At 44.7% G+C, this 17,400-nt stretch overlaps 1 protein-coding gene across 3 annotated transcripts; it reads left to right on the top strand.

The window, feature by feature from the left end:
* The first annotated feature begins 205 nt into the window (after positions 1-205).
* MTERF2 (mitochondrial transcription termination factor 2) lies at positions 206-16,377 on the top strand. 3 transcript variants are annotated; one of them, XM_040439500.1, is made up of 2 exons: positions 206-387; positions 15,045-16,377. In XM_040439500.1, exon 2 carries the CDS (start codon positions 15,078-15,080, stop codon positions 16,260-16,262), a length of 1,185 nt encoding a protein of 394 aa, XP_040295434.1. In that variant the 5' UTR covers positions 206-387; positions 15,045-15,077; the 3' UTR covers positions 16,263-16,377. The 3 variants fall into 3 exon arrangements, with proteins under 3 accessions (XP_040295434.1, XP_040295424.1, XP_040295444.1); XM_040439490.1 differs by having other exon boundaries at positions 206-393; XM_040439510.1 differs by lacking the exon at positions 206-387 and adding an exon at positions 451-554.
* The last annotated feature ends 1,023 nt before the right edge of the window (positions 16,378-17,400 follow it).

The following is a 17,400-nucleotide window of genomic DNA, read 5'->3' as shown; positions in this document are numbered from 1 at the left end:
ATGGGAGTTACAAGAACAGCTGAACAAGTGTGCATGCTGGGAGTTGCTGGCGTGCTGATGGCTGCTGATCCATGTTAAAAAAAAAAAAAGCTTTGAGCAGCTGCACACAAGTATGCACAACCCACACAACATTTGCCTTCGGTAAAGCTGCACTCCCCCCTCATGTGACTGATCATGTGATCATGACATCAGCAACGGTCTTTTAACCCTTCACACTCTACCATCTACAGTGAGGATTCCTAGCTTGCTACTTCTATTTCATAAAACTACAACTCCCAGCAGCACCTGGGGCATCCTACAGAAATATCTGGCTGTGCTCGGTGGTGGCTGACAGGAAGCCGTGGAGGAAGAGGGAGGGTCAGTCCTGTGAATGGACAATGACACTGTGTATGTGTGAGTAATGCAACTTTTGTATATCTGTATTAGGCTCAGTTCACATTACGTTCTGGTTTTTATGTTTGCCACTTATGCTGGGGAAACGTAAAGCCCCGACATATCCCATGGTATGCCATACAGTGCCATATATCGCCCATAGGGTCCCGTACAGAAGAAAAGTATGTGTATATGTTCTTTGTATGGAAGTCAACAGTATACTGCGAACAGTGAAAATTGCCTACATGTAATAATATGTTGCATCTTCTGTACTTAAAAAGAGTGTCTGTTGTGGTAAACTCATTGTCAAATACCTTTTATGGGATTTTGAGTTTAGAGAGCCCCATCAATTAGTTGGAGCAGAGAGTAACTACAAAGAGCACTGTTCACTCTGCGGAATAAATTGACGTTCACTGATTTTTGGTGGTGTAATCTTTCACCTCCCTAGGAATCGATCATTTCTAAAAGGTTTCCCCACAGATTAATGTTGTGGCAAATCTGTTAATGTACAAATGTGTTACTCCACAGACATTCTGGATGTCCCTCCAATACAATAATCTTATATTTTTTTTTTTTAAAGAAAGTATCAGAGGGTCATCAGGTGAGACCAGTCTCTGATAATGAAACCCTAGTACCACAGAGCCCCAGGTGGTGCAGCACAAGACAACCCATTTTGGTACTGACTTATGGGCTAAACACTTGTCATTAGGGTTTATGGGTTGACTTACAAACAACCTATTAGACCTTATTGATGATTGATGTCCTACAGCAGTGATGATGAACCTTTTAGAGACCGAGTGCCCAAACTGCAACCCAAAACCCACTTATTTATCGCAAAGTGTTACAACACGACGCGGCAATTTAACCTGAATACTGAAAAATATGGCCCAAGTTAAGCTGTGGGGGTGTGGCTTAACACAGGCTTCAGTAAAATGAATGCCCGTTGGTGCCCCCTAGTATTAAAAATGTCCTATTAGTGTCCCCCAGTATTAATAATGCCCCAGTAGTAGCCCCTAGTATTACTAAGGCCCCAGTGGTGGCCCCCAGTTTTACTAAGGCCTCCATTTGTGGCTCCCAGTATTAATAATGCCCCAGTAGTAGCCCCAATATTAATAAGGCCTCCATTAGTGGCCCATAGTATTAATAATGTCTCAGTGGTGGACCCCAGTATTACTAAGGCCCACATTAGTGGCCCCTAGTATTAATAATGCCCCAGTAGTGGCCCCCAGTGTTAGCAATGCCCCATTAGTGACCCCCAGTATTAATAAGGCCCCCAGTATTAATGCCTCAGTAGTGGCCCCCAGTATTACTAACACCCCCATTAGTGGCAACCAGTATTAATAATGCACAGTGGTGGCCCCCAGTATTAATAATGCCCCATTAGTGGCTCCCAGTATTAATAAGGCCCCTATTATTGGCCCCCAATAAAATTAATGCCCCCATTAGTGTCCCCCTAGTATTATTTTTCCTCCATTAGTGGATCGTAGTATTAGAGACCACAGTATTATTAATGCCCTCTTCCCCACAAAAAAAGAAACTCACCTTATCCATTTGATTGCACTGCAGGGAACCCTAGATGCTCACGGGATGTGCAGGACAAGACCTGCACTCCAGCATGATGACGTTTTGCAGGTCCTGCTGCTTCCAGTCAGTATTGCAAAACATCATCTCGCTGGAGCGCAGGCGAGTGTGCCTCGCGGCGCGACCAAATGGTTGAGGTGAGTTTTATTTATTTTTTAAGCACAAGTAGAAGAGGGGGGGGGGTGGGTGGCTGTACTAATAGGCGCTCCACTATGGAAGCGCTCACTAGTAATAGTGCACAGGTGGCAACCCTACGCACGTCCCACATTGAGCCACGTGCCCACAGAGAGGACTCTGAGTGCCCCCAGTGTGTGCACAATAACAAAGTGTGCTCTGCACAGTATTAGATTGTATTGGCTCCGATGAGCCAAAGTTAATAACTTCATAAATTGATTTCTATTGTAAAACACCATTTCCCGAACTCGGGTTCTGTCACGGTCTCTCCCGTGAAAGGGGTCAGAAGATCTAAGAGACTGGCTGCACGTGATGTGATCTGACAGCCTCTTTGGTTTCACTTGTTTCTGTGTTGTTGCTGGGTATGACCACACCTCTTGTCTCAGGTGTAGCTTAAGTGGTCATTGCAACTCCTCTATTTAGGCTACATTCACACGTCAGTATTTTTCTATATCCCGATTTTCGGTCCGTTTTTTGCGGATCCGTTGTTCCGGATCCGCAAAAAACGGAAACAAGTATATATTTCAATAAGCAAATAAAGTTGTTTGGATTTCTTTGGAAAAAATAAATAAATAAATAAAATTAAAATGTAATTTCCAGGAACGGAATCCGCATAAAACGGATGACATACGTAATGACATCCGAATGTCTTCCGTTTTATGCGGATCCATTGACTTTGTATTGTACCAGGATCCGAATTTTGCGGAAAAGAATAGGACATGTTTTATATTTAAACGGACATGCGGAACGGAACAACGGAAACGGACAGCACACATTGTGCTGTCCGATTTTTTCCAGGACCCATTGAAAATGAATGGGTCCAGATCTGGTCCAGATCTGTTCCGCAAAAAACGGAACAGATCAGGAAAGAAAAAACGGACGTGTGAATGGACCCTTAGTCTGGTCTCACCCATCATGCTATGCGGTTGATAGCTCCTTTCTGGTTGTGGAAGTGCTGGTGTCTGGTTCTCCTCTGAGTTCCTGCTCGTCCGCATACTTTAGAGTTAAGTGTCTTTTCCCTATTTCTTGTTCATTGTATTCCCCTATCTTTTGTTATTAGGCCTGAGGGAGTCTCCTGTTCCTTCAGCTGGGAAGGAACAGGTCATCTCTTGTCCTGGCACTATTTCCAGGGCCCTTTAGGGTCAGATAGGGCTCTAGGTTCCAGCATATGGACATTCCTACCATCGAGGTCTGTTCATACGGATAGTAGTCAGGACTCGGTTTAGGGATTCACTAGGTGGTGACCTTTCCCCTTTCCCTAGTTTCTAGGCCTAGTACCTTTTCCCTTCCCTCTTGTGTTCGGTGTGGTATTTACTACCCACACCGCGCCATGACATTATCAACCGCCACAAACCGTCATTTTTTGTTTGTGTCAGTTAGGCCATGTATCCAATGGCTGCACTGGCTAGACAATTGCAGGGTCTGTCTATAGAGGTAGCTGACCTCCGTACGCAGATCCAGGGATCAAAGGCTGCTGGTGCCAGTAGTAGTTTCCAGGCCTGTCCTGAACCTAGGGTTGCACTTCCAGACAAATTTTCAGGGGAAAGCGATAATTTCTTTCGGTTCAGAGAGTCGTGTAAATTGTACTTTAATTTATGTCGGCTCTCATCTGGGGATGAGAGTCAAAGAGTGGGCATTATCATGTTGTTGCTTAAAGGGGACGCTCAGTCTTGGGCTTTTACTCTACCGACCGGATCACAGTCTCTCCGGTCGGTAGATTCATTTTTCAAAACGCTAGGTCTACGATGACCCGGATCGGATCTCCCTGGCCGAGACCAAGTTACGTGGTTTATGGCAGTGAGAGCATTCTGCGGAGATCTATTGCTCTGAATTTAGGAGATGGGCTACGGATATGGAGTGGAATGATCCAGCTCTCCGTAGCCAATTCTGTCAGGGATTATCCGAGAGGATAAAGGACGCGTTGGCCTTTCACGAAAATCCTGAGTCATTGGAAGCGGCTATGTCCCTTGCTGTACGAGTGGATAGACGCCTGAGAGAGAGATCTAAGGTCCCTCACTCTCAGGACGAACTATCATATAAGCCGTGGTGGCTTTCTCTGACACCTTGGGTGGAGAGACTCCTGAGTTAATGCCTGGTGACGAACCTATGCAGTTAGGGAGACCTACCCTGGGGCTTGCTTGCAAGAGTTTTAGTCATAATTAGGGAGTATGTTTTTTCTGTGGAAAAAAGGGACATTTTGTTAATGTTTGTCCTTACGTTCAGCGTCAAGGTGAAAACAAAAAAAATACGTTTCTATTCTCATCTTACTCTTGGTGGTTTGGGTGGGGAGTCAGAGAACTTAATTTTGTCATTTACTGGTAGTACCCGATTTCTCCTGTCTGCTGGGGTGGCGCTAGAGTCCAAAACTGTGGGAATTGAGGTGTTTATTGACAGTGGGGCAGGGGTTAACCTAGTTGATGGTCAGTTTGTTTATTTGCATGTGTTGACAACAAGTGCATTAGAGAAAAATATTTCAGTGTTTGCAATAGACTCCGCACCACTTACTCAGAGATGTTTGTCACAGATGGTGCAGGACATCCGTTTAAGAGTGGGTGATTTTCATCAGGAATCCATTTTGTGTTTTGTGCTGGAGGGTCTGCCTGCTCCGTTGGTTCTGGGTTTACCATGGTTAAGCAAACAGAATCCTACCATTGACTGGCAAGCGAGACAGACTCTCGATTGAAGTTATTATTGCATGGACAACTGTCTTAATACATCTCTTTCTGTCTTGACCACTAAAGCTGTTCCCTCTTTCATTTCAGATTTTTCTGATGTATTATCTGAGTGCCACAGTTCACACCCACACCAGGAATATGATTGTCCTATCAATCTTATTCCCGGAGTGAAGTTGCCCAAATCTAGGTAATATAACCTTTATGAACCCGAAAGAGCGGCCATGCGAGAGTATATTGTCGAAAGTTTGGCTAAGGGACATATTAGACCTTCCAAGTTCCCGATGGAAGCAGGTTTTTCTTTGTAAAGAAGAAAGACGGAACTCTTAGGCCATGTCTGGACTTCCATGAGCTCAATCGGATTACAGTCCGTGATCCGTAACCCCTTCCTTTGATTCCTGACTTGTTTAACCAGATTGTTGGTGCCAAGGGGTTCTCCAAGTTGGACCTAAGGGGGGCATATAATCTGGTCAGGATCATGGAAGGGATAAATGGAAGATGGTGTTTAATACCCCAGAGGGTCATTTTGAGAGTCTAGTCATGCCGTTTGTTAACTAATGCTCCTGTGGTTTTCCAGCATTTTGTTAATGATATCTTTCATCATCTGGTGGGGAGGTTTGTTGTTGTGTATCTGGATGACATACTAAATTTATTCTCCAGATATGGAGACTCATCAGGATCACGTGAGAGAAGTGTTACAGATCCTGAGAGAGAATAAATTGTATGCTAAGATGGAGAAGTGTGTATTTGCAGTTCAGGAAGTGCAATTCCTGGCTTACCTACTCTCATCTTCTGATTTTCGTATGGATCCAGAGAAGGTCCGTGCTGTCTTGGACTGGGATTGACACGATAATCTGAAAGCGCTTATGCGGTTTTTGGGGTTCACCAACTACTACCGTAAATTCATTTTGAACTACTCGACTGTGGTTAAACCTTTAACGGACATGACTAGGAAAGGTTTGGATGTCTCAGTCTGGTCTGATGATGCATTACAAGCTTTTTCTGCGGTGAAGGAATGTTTTGCTTCTGCTCTTATACTGGTGCAACCGGATGTGTCACAGTCATTCATTGTGGAAGTTGACGCATCCGAGGTAGGGGTACGAGCAGTCTTGTCGCAGGGTCCTTCACCTAGTAAATGGCGCCAATGTGCATTCTTCTCTAAGAAACTCTCGGCTGCAGAAAGGAATTATGGCGTGGGTAACAGAGAGTTGCTGGCCATTAAGTTGGCTTTTGAGGAGTGGAGTCATAGGTTGGAAGGAGCAATTCATCCTATTACTGTGCTTACTGATCACAAAAATGTGGCTTACCTGGAGTCGGCTAAACGACTGAACCCAAGGCAGGCCAGATGGTTGTTGTTTTTTACCAGATTTAATTTCATTGTCACCTATCGCCCTGGGGTTAAGAACGTCAAGGCTGATGCTTTGTCACGTAGCTTTCCTGGGGGGGGGGGGGGGGGGGGTGATTCGGAAGATCCTGGTCCGATATTGTCTGAAGGGGTAGTTATATCTGCCCTATATCACGACCTTGAGGCAGAGGTGTTGGAGGCCCAGGGAGATGCACCATATTCTTGTCCGCCGGGGAAGTTGTTAGTTGCTTCTGAATTACGTCACAAGGTGTTCGAGGAACATCACTATACAGTTCTCACAGGACACACTGGGAGCAGATCCACTGTCAATCTCATCTCTCGTAGATTCTGGTGGCCAGGGTTGCGTAAGTGTGTTGAGGACTATGTGTCTGATTGCAGTACTTGTGCATGTGCTAAGGTGACACATACTCGGCCTTCCAGATCTTTACTTCCATTGCCCACCCCGTCCCGACCTTGGATTCATTTATCCATGGATTTTATCACAGATTTACCTAATTCTTCAGGAAAAAAAATTATTTTGGTGGTTGTTGATCGCTTTAGTAAGATGGCGCACTTTATAGCATTGCCAGGTCTACCTAATGCTAAAACTCTGGCACAAGTGTTTGTCGATAACATTGTGAAATTACATGATATTTCTTCTGATGTGGCGTCTGAAAGGGGGACTCAGTTTGTTTCCAAATTCTGGAAGGCGTTCTGTACTTGTCTGGGGGTACAATTGTCCTTCTCTTCGGCCTTTCATCCTCAGTCGAATGGACAGACTGAATACACTAATCAGAATCTGGAGACTATTTTGAGACGTTTTGTCTCGGAGAACCAGGAGAAGTGGCCTTCATTTTTGTCTTTAGCTGAGTTTGCCATAAATAACCGTAGATAGAGATGTTGCGAACATAAAATTTTCCGTTCGCGAACGGCGAACGCGAATTTCCGCAAATGTTCGCGAACGGGTGAACCGCCCTAGACTTCAATAGACAGGCGAATTTTTAAATCCACAGGGACTCTTTCTGGCCACAATAGCGATGGAAAAGTTGTTTCAAGGGGACTAACACCAGGACTGTGGCATGCCGGAGGGAGATCCATGGCAAAACTCCCATGGAAAATTACGTAGTTGACGCAGAGTGTGGTAAGTTAAATTCGCAATGCGATTAATATAACCTGTATTAATCGCATTGCGATTACAACTTAGATCTGAGTTCCTAATGGTTGTATTGCTAGAATATAACGAAGATTAGAATTGACGAATATAGCAATATATTCTCAATCTTCGTTATATTCTAGCAATACAACCATTAGGAACTCAGATCTAAGTTGTAATCGCAATGCTATTAATACAGGTTATATTAATCGCATTGCGATTACAACTTAGATCTGAGTTCCTAATGGTTGTATTGCTAGAATATAACAAAGATTGAGAATATAGTGCTATATTCGTCAATTCTAGCAATACAACCATTAGGAACTCAGATCTAAGTTGTAATCGCAATGCGATTAATACAGGTTATATTAATCGCATTGCGATTACAACTTAGATCTGAGTTCCTAATGGTTGTATTGCTAGAATATAACGAAGATTGAGAATATAGTGCTATATTCGTCAATTCTAGCAATACAACCATTAGGAACTCAGATCTAAGTTGTAATCGCAATGCGATTAATACAGGTTATATTAATCGCATTGCGATTACAACTTAGATCTGAGTTCCTAATGGTTGTATTGCTAGAATATAACAAAGATTGAGAATATAGTGCTATATTCGTCAATTCTAGCAATACAACCATTAGGAACTCAGATCTAAGTTGTAATCGCAATGCGATTAATACAGGTTATATTAATCGCATTGCGATTACAACTTAGATCTGAGTTCCTAATGGTTGTATTGCTAGAATATAACAAAGATTGAGAATATAGTGCTATATTCGTCAATTCTAGCAATACAACATAAAGTAACACAGTACTGTGTGTTAAGTAGTACTATTCCTATCAGTTTAATCCCTGTTACGTTCACTAGTATTATTATTATTATTATTATTATTATTATTATTATTATAAGGTGTGTTAAGTAGTACTATTCCTATCAGTTTAATCCCTGTTACGTCCCCTATCAGGGGACGTGTATGTGGAATCCATTTTAGGAACCGGGAGATGGAAAAAGATGCTTGGTCGGTCCTCCTACTTCAAATTTGGGGCACTGCGCGTGCAATCTAATGTGCCACCAGATATGAGTGGTGTGTTAAGTAGTACTATTCTTATCAGTTTAATCCCTGTTACGTCCCCTATCAGGGGACGGGTATGTGGAATCGATTTTAGGAACCGGGAGATGGAAAAAGATGCTTGGTCGGTCCTCTTAATTCCAATTTGGGGCATTGCGCGTGCGCGGTGTAATGTACTGTGCAATCCCAATATGTGTGGTGTGTTAAGTAGTACTATTCTTATCAGTTTAATCCCTGTTACGTCCCCTATCAGGGGACGTGTATATGGAATTGATTTTAGGAACCGGGAGATGGAAAAAGATGCTTGGTCGGTCCTCTTACTTCAAATTTGGGGCACTGCGCGTGCAATCTATCAAGCCTGCACACCCAGTAATCAAGGGGTTCATCGCTCCTCAGAGTGTCGATATCTGCAGTTAAGGCGAGGTAGTCTGCTACCTCGTCTGTTACGTTCACTAGTATTATTATTATTATTATTATAAGGTGTGTTAAGTAGTACTATTCCTATCAGTTTAATCCCTGTTACGTCCCCTATCAGGGGACGTGTATGTGGAATCCATTTTAGGAACCGGGAGATGGAAAAAGATGCTTGGTCGGTCCTCCTACTTCAAATTTGGGGCACTGCGCGTGCAATCTAATGTGCCACCAGATATGAGTGGTGTGTTAAGTAGTACTATTCTTATCAGTTTAATCCCTGTTACGTCCCCTATCAGGGGACGGGTATGTGGAATTGATTTTAGGAACCGGGAGATGGAAAAAGATGCTTGGTCGGTCCTCTTAATTCCAATTTGGGGCACTGCGCGTGCGCGGTGTAATGTACTGTGCAATCCCAATATGTGTGGTGTGTTAAGTAGTACTATTCTTATCAGTTTAATCCCTGTTACGTCCCCTATCAGGGGACGTGTATATGGAATCGATTTTAGGAACCGGGAGATGGAAAAAGATGCTTGGTCGGTCCTCCTACTTCAAATTTGGGGCACTGCGCGTGCAATCTAATGTGCCACCAGATATGAGTGGTGTGTTAAGTAGTACTATTCTTATCAGTTTAATCCCTGTTACGTCCCCTATCAGGGGACGTGTATATGGAATTGATTTGATTTTAGGAACCGGGAGATGGAAAAAGATGTTTGGTCGGTCCTCTTACTTCAAATTTGGGGCACTGCGCGTGCAATCTATCAAGCCTGCACACCCAGTAGTCAAGGGGTTCATCGCTCCTCAGAGTGTCGATATCTGCAGTTAAGGCGAGGTAGTCTGCTACCTGTCGGTCGAGTCGAGTCTGGGGGTGGACCCCGGAGGGCTGTGGCGATGCGTAGGACTTAAAAAGCTCTGCATGTCCTCCATCAACAACACGTCTGTAAAGCGTCCTGTCCTTGCTGCCGTGGTCGTGGGAGGATTACTTTCACCTCTTCCCCTGTTAGATTCCCGTTGTGCTGTGACATCACCCTTATATGCTGTGTAAAGCATACTTTTTAATTTATTTTGGAGCTGCTGCATCCTTTCCGACTTGCGGTAATTCGGTAACATTTCAGGCACTTTCTGCTTATACCGGGGGTCTAGTAGCGTGGACACCCAGTACAGGTCATTCTCCTTCAGCCTTTTTATACGAGGGTCCCTCAACAGGCACGACAGCATGAAAGACCCCATTTGCACAAGGTTGGATGCTGAGCTACTCATGTCCCGTTCCTCGTCCTCAGTGATCTCACTGAAGGTATGTTCTTCCCCCCAGCCACGTACAACACCACGGGTACCAGATAGGTGACAACGAGCACCCTGGGATGCCTGTTGTGGTTGGTCTTCCTCCTCCTCCTTTAAAGCCACATTCCTCCTCTGACTCCTCTTCCTCACAATCCTCTTCCAGCGTTGCCGCAGGTCCAGCAAGCGATGCTGATAAGGCTGTTTCTGGTGGTGATGGTGACCACAACTCTTCCTCTTCCTGCTCATCTACGGCCTGATCCAGCACTCTTCGCAGGGCACGCTCCAGGAAGAACAAATGGGATGATGTCGCTGATGGTGCCTTCCGTGAGACTGACTAGGTTTGTCACCTCCTCAAAAGGACGCATGAGCCTACAGGCATTGCGCATGAGCGTCCAGTAACGTGGCAAAAAAATTCCCAGCTCCGCAGAGGCTGTCCTAGCACCCCGGTCATACAAATACTCGTTGATGGCTTTTTCTTGTTGGAGCAGGCTTTCAAACATTAGGAGTGTTGAATTCCTGGCATGTTGTTTCGCAACTGAATATCGGAAAAGTGCGCCATGGCCGTGTAGGAACGCCTGAAATGGCCACACACCTTCCTGGCCTGCTTCAGGACGTCCTGTAAGCCTGGGTACTTATGCACAAAGCGTTGTACGATCAGATTACACACATGTGCCATGCACGGCACATGTGTCAACTTGCCCAAATTCAATGCCGCCAACAAATTGCTTCCATTGTCACACACCACTTTTCCGATCTCCAGTTGGTGCGGAGTCAGCCACTGATCCACCTGTGCGTTCAGGGTGGACAGGAGTGCTGGTCCGGTGTGACTCTCTGCTTTCAGGCAAGTCAACCCCAAGACGGCGTGACACTGCCGTATCCGGGATGTGGAATAGCCTCTGGGGAGCTGGGGGAGAGCAAGACGCAGCAGCAGAAGAGGACTCAGCCGAGGAGGTTATGGAAGAGGATGGAGTAGGAGGAGTAGAGGAGGTGGCAGCAGGCCTGCCTGCAAGTCATGGTGGTGTCACCAACTCCTCTGCAGAGCCACGCATTCCATCCTTAGCAGCCGTCAGCAGGTTTACCCAATGCGCAGTGTAGGTGATATACCTGCCCTGACCGTGCTTTGCAGACCAGGTATCAGTGGTCAGATGGACCCTTGCCCCAACACTGTGTGCCAGACATGCCATTACTTCCTTTTGCACAATCGAGTACAGGTTGGGGATTGCCTTTTGTGCAAAGAAATTTCGGCGGGGTACCTTCCACTGCGGTGTCCCAATAGCTACAAATTTTTGGAACGCCTCAGACTCCACCAGCTTGGATGGTAAAAGCTGGCGGGCTAAGAGTTCAGACAAACCAGCTGTCAGACGCCGGGCAAGGGGGTGACTTTGTGACATTGGCTTCTTACGCTCAAACATTTCCTTAACAGACACCTGGCTGTGGGCAGATGAGCAGGAACTGCTCAAGTCGAGAGACGGAGTGGCAGACGGTTGAGAGGGGGCAAGGAGGACAGCAGTGGTTGATGTGGCTGAAGATGCTGGACCAGGAGGAGGATGGCGGCTTTGAGTTTGTGTGCTGCTTGTACTCATGTGTTGATCCCATAGGCGTTTGTGATGTGCGATCATGTGCCTTCGCAAAGCAGTTGTACCTAGGTGGGTGTTGGACTTCCCACGACTCAGTTTCTTTTGGCACAGGTTGCAAATGGCATTCGCTGTTGTCAGAGGTCGACACACAAAAAAATGCAACACTGCTGAGCTCTGCAATGACGGCATTCTGGTGGTGGCAACAGCATGCGTTGATTGGCGTGCTGTCTGGCTGACCCCAGGTGCCGATGCATGCTGTCTGACTGTGCCACTAGTTCCTTGCGACGACCTCCCCCTGCTTCCAACTCGTCTCCTCCTCCTCTCTGTCTCCCCATCAGAACTTTCCCCCTGTTCTTCTTCTCTTCGAGCGGGCATCCATGGACACATCGTCATCATCAACCGCTTCACTTGTATCTGACAACTCAGCAAAGGAAGCAGCAGCGGGTACAACATCATCATCATCTCACCGTACGTCCATTTGTGTAATGCTGCCTGACTGAGACATATCCCTGTTATCTACATCCTCTGGCAATAATGGTTGCACATCACTCATTTATTCCAACTGATGTGTAAATAACTCCTCTGACAGATCAAGTGAAGCGGCTGTGGTGCTAGTGTTGGTGGTGGCGGCAGGCGGGCGAGTGGTAACTTGAGAGGTGCCCTAAGCTGAGCTGGAGGAGGATGGTGCGTCAAGGTTCCGAACGGAAGCTGTAGAAGATTGGGTGTCCTGTGTTAGCCAGTCAACTATGTCCTCAGAACTTTTCGAGTTCAGGGTACGTGGCCTCTGAACACTGGGCATTATTCTAGGGCCAAAGGGAATCACAGCACCATGACCACGACGGCCCCTGCAGGGTGGCCTGCCTCTGCCTGTCATTTTTTTTTTGTTTGTTAAGTTGTACTATGCGTGTAAGCTACTGTGACACCAGATATGAGTTGCGCTGGTGACACTATGCACTTGCAGCTGGGCCTTAAACACACAAACACGTGCAGGCAACTGACTGCTATTTATTCACAGTCAAAATTGTTGTTTTTATTTAAATGGAATCGAATGTGACACCAGATATTAATGGCGCTGAAGTGACACTATGGACTTGCAGCTGGGCCTTAAACACACAAACATTTTTAAATGCAAGCTACTATGACACCAGATATGAGTGGTGCCACTGGGCAAGTGGGCACAGTATACGCTGTGAGCCTGACACACACGCTGGCAGGCAGGCAACTGTAATTAGATTACACAGGAAAAAAAATAAAAAATGCAGACTGATGTTCTAGCCCTAAAAAGGGCTTTTTGGGGTGCTGTCCTTACAGCAGAGATCAGATGAGTCTTTCAGGACTGTAGTGAACACTGAATACACTAGCCTAGCTATCGATTTCCATATTAAATCAGCAGCAGCTACACTGTCCCTCCTCTCACTAAGAATGCAGCTTCCGAATGAATCTAAAATGGATGCTGTCCAGGAGGTGGGAGGGTCTGGGAGGGAGGGTATGATGCTGATTGGCTGGAATGTGTCAGCTGACTGTGAGGTACAGGGTCAAAGTTTACACAATGATAACGAATAGGGGGCGGACCGAACATCGCAAATGTTCGCCCGTCGCGGCGAACGCGAACAAGCGATGTTCGCCGGGAACTATTCGCTGGCGAATAGTTCGGGACATCTCTAACTGTAGACAGGAGTTCACTGAAAAGTTTTTTTGGTTCCAACCGCATCTTGGCATATTTTCTGGTATGGAGACTTCTGGTATACCTTAAGAGGAATGATTTTCCTCTTCTTTGTCTTCTATTTGGCAAAAAATAAATGGGCAACAAGTATAAACGCTTGACTGGCAAGAGACGTATGAATAGTCCGGACCTGAGAGTGGGTGATTCTGTGTGGCTGTCCACAAGAAACATTAAGTTGAAATTACCTTCTTGGAAGTTGGGTCCAAGGTTTATTAGTCCATATAAGATCACTACCATTATTAACCCGGTAGCCTTTCATCTTGAACTTCCTCAGGCTTTGAAGATTTATAATGTGTTCCATAAGTCGTTGTTGAACAGATATGTCGAACCTGTTGAACCATCCTCCTTGCCTCCTGCTCCTGTCATGGTGGACTGTAATCTGGAATTTTAGATCTCCAGGATAGTTGACTCCCGAATTCTCCATAGATCCCTCCAGTATCTCATTGACTGGAGGGGTTACAGACCAGAGGAGAGTATGTGGGTTCCAGCGGCCGATGTTAATGCTAGTCGTCTGGTGAAAGTCTTTCACAGAGGTCATCCTGATAATGTCGGTCCTGGGTGTCCGGAGGCCACCAGTAGAAGGAGGGGGTACTGTCACAGTCTCTCCCATGACAGGGGACAGAAGATCTAAGAGACTGGCTGCACGTGATGTGATCTGACAGCCTCTCTGGTTTCACTTGTTTCTGTGTTGTTGCTGGGCATGACCACACCTCTTGTCTCAGGTGTAGCTTAAGTGGTCATTCCAACTCCTCTATTTAGTCTGGTCTCACCCATCATGCTATGCGATTGATGTCTCCTTTCTGATTGTGAAAGTGCTGGTGTCTGGTTCTCCTCTGAGTTCCTGTTCGTCCGCGTACTTTGGAGTTAAGTGTCTTTTCCCTATTTCTTGTTCATTGTATTCTCCTATATTTTGGTATTAGGCCTGAGGGAGTCTCCTGTTCCTTCAGCTGGGAAGGAACAGGTCATCTCTTGTCCTGACACTATTTCCAGGGCCCTTTAGGGTCAGATAGGGCTCTAGGTTCCAGCATATGAACATTCCTACCATTGAGGTCTGTTTATACTGATAGTAGTCAGGGCTTGGTTTAGGGATTCACTAGGTGGTGACCTTTCCCTTTCCATGGTTTTCAGGTCTAGTACCTTTTGCCTTTCTCCTGTGTTCAGTGTGGAGTTTACTACCGCACCATTTGGAACCGAACCTGAGTTCGGGAAATGTTTTTTTACAGTAGAAATTAATTTATGAAGTTATTACTCAAAGTCGCACGAGACTTTGCGAAGTAATAACTTCGGCTCATCGGAGCCAATACATTCTAATACTGTACGGATCGCTCGCTCAGTACAGTATTGAAACAAAGTTTCAATCGAAGTCGATTCGCTCATCCCTAATTATGATGTGTACATGTTCTAAATAGATTGAGGAACTCTGAAATAGGTAAATTATAGAAATGAATATCACATGACTTCAGGATCAGGCTACACTGAGTTTATTTGTAGTCTGTTACCATAGAGACACAAATGTCTGCATGCAAGCTGTAGACAGAACACTGTAGGATATTTTCAAGACCATTTGTTAAGTTGTTTCACTTATTTACCTTAGATGCATTGGTGTTAGCCTATAATCTGTTTTATAATCTGTAATGTATTGTATAATCCTGTAAATTTATGTTTTCTTCACTTTGCAGAATGAAAATAACTTTCAGTGATACATAGCAACCATGCTGAAAGCTGTAGCTGACACTGTACTGAGATGGCCCTATAGACCATGGAGAAAAGCTCTTCTGTGCCAACAGATTATTTCATCTGCTTGTTTTCAGGGTAACATGAAGTTCACTTTTTCAGATTCTTCACCAGATTCCCAAAAATGTGCAACAGAAAACAAAACAACAGTTGACAATCTTTATAAATTGTCTGTGAACATTAAGAAAATTCACCGACTTAAAAGCTGGGTACTTTATAAAGATGTGGCCTATGTTGAGGAGACTGCAAATATTTTGAAAGAAATGGGAGCGAGTGACATTACTGTGGCCAATATTCTTGAGTCTTGTCCAGAAGCTTTTTTACAGGAACCTGCAGAAATCAACGCTCAAAAATCCAACTGGAACTTAGTTTGCCCCAAGGATGAAGAACTAATAACACTAATTGAAAAGTTTCCAGATTCCTTTTTCACTTGTAAAAGCCCCACCAATCAGCGAGACAACATCAAATACTTTCAAGATTTGGGACTTAACAATAAAATTGTCAGCAGACTTCTAACAAGTGCTCCACAAATCTTTTGTAATCAGGTTGAAAGCAATAAGAAGATGGTCGATGCTCTCGAAGAAAATTACCTTAGTCTAGGGGGTACAAGAGGGAACTTTAAAACCTGGATAATGAAGTTAATAAGTCAAGATCCATTTGTCCTCTCGAATACCACCAAGACAATGAAAGAGAACCTGAAGTTTTTACAAGATTTAGGATTTCATGATGAGAAAGTATTGAAACTACTGTCTAAACTGAAAGGTTTTATCTTTGATCTAAACACAGGCACTATGGAAAAGGGGGTTTTGTTCACAATGTCGACTTTCAAATGCAACAGTGAAGAGCTAAGAGAGATGGTAATAAAATGTCCTGCCCTTCTCTACTATTCTGTTCCTTTGCTGGAGGAACGTTTACAAGTTCTTCTCCGGGAAGGAGCCTCTATACATCAAGTAAAAGAATGTCCTAATGTTCTAGAACTCACCCCGCAGATTGTGCAGCTTAGAGCTAGAAAAATCAAACAACTGGGTCGAAGAATACAGGACCAAAGTATAGAGGTTTTAAATGGAACTAAAAAAGATTTTGAAGTTAATTATGGAAAGTTGCAAAGGGGAAAAGAACGTCCTCTCTTTAATCCCGTTGCTCCATTGCATGTGGAAGAGTGAGTTAAACACTGTATAACAGGGCTGGAACTGCGAGTGGATTGTTGAATTGGTTGTCTAATTGTTATATTTACAATTTATGGTTTCCGAGTCCATTAAACGGGGGTATTAACTTTTTTTTTAACAAGTGGCAGAATGAGTTAAAAAATTAATCAACTATCACCCCCACTGGTCCCCCACCACTGCTGTCCCAATGCTTATCAATCTTCACTGCTATCTACTTCCTGGTCATCGCTTGACACACAGGAAATGGTATGAGATGCTCACTCAGTCGGATATTTTGACATACATTTTATCCTGCTGGGGCACCACTTAACCCCTTCCCGACATATGGCGTACTATTGTGTTCATAGAAGTCAGTGCGTTACCAGATCTTGACGTAATAGTACGTCAAGGTGATCGGGCGGGCACCGTAGAGGTGCGCGCCCAATCACTGCAGGGGCCTGGCAGTCCCTGATAGCTTTTATAGCGATGCCGGCGGATTAAACCCTTCTATGCTGCGGTCCACGCTGACCGCGGCATAGAAGGTGTTTGCGGCGTGTGAGGGAGCCCATCAGGTCCCCGCGCTGACAAGGCAGCCCGATGCTGTGCATCGGGACCTGCCTTCTATGGGGGCCGAGGAGATCCAGCCTCAGGCTGGGTCTCCTGGGCAGCCTGTTAGTGTATTACTCTGTTTAATACACACAGATGTATTGTAATGCATTGCAGAGGGGATCAGACCCTCAAAAGTTGAAGTCCCAGAGTGGGACAGAAATAAAGTTTAAAAAAGAAAGCAAAATAAAGTGTTTTAAATAAAACAAATAAAGTTTCATGTAAAAAAAAATGCCCTTTCCCCTGATTTTAATAACAAATAAAAAAAAAAAGCAAAAAACACACATATTAGGTATCAACGCGTCCATAACTACCAGCTCTATAAATATATCACATGATCCACCCCGTCTGATAAACACTATTAAAAATTAAAACTGTGTAAAAAAAAAAAGCCATTTTTGTCATCTTAAATCACAAAAGTGCAACACCAAGCGATCAAAAAGGCGTATGTCCCACAAAATGGTACCAATAAAACCGTCACCTCATCCCGCAAAAAATTAGCCCCTACATAAGAAAATCTATAGCTCTCAGAACATGGAGACACTAAAAT

Source organism: Bufo bufo, chromosome 1 (genome assembly GCF_905171765.1).
Source record: "Bufo bufo chromosome 1, aBufBuf1.1, whole genome shotgun sequence".
NCBI lineage: Eukaryota > Metazoa > Chordata > Amphibia > Anura > Bufonidae > Bufo > Bufo bufo.
This window is presented reverse-complemented; position numbering and strand designations above follow the sequence as displayed.

Bases quoted from the DNA above. Each gene is read 5' to 3' on its own strand.
- MTERF2 (XM_040439500.1), top strand. From the start codon at position 15,078: ATGCTGAAAGCTGTAGCTGACACTGTACTGAGATGGCCCTATAGACCA.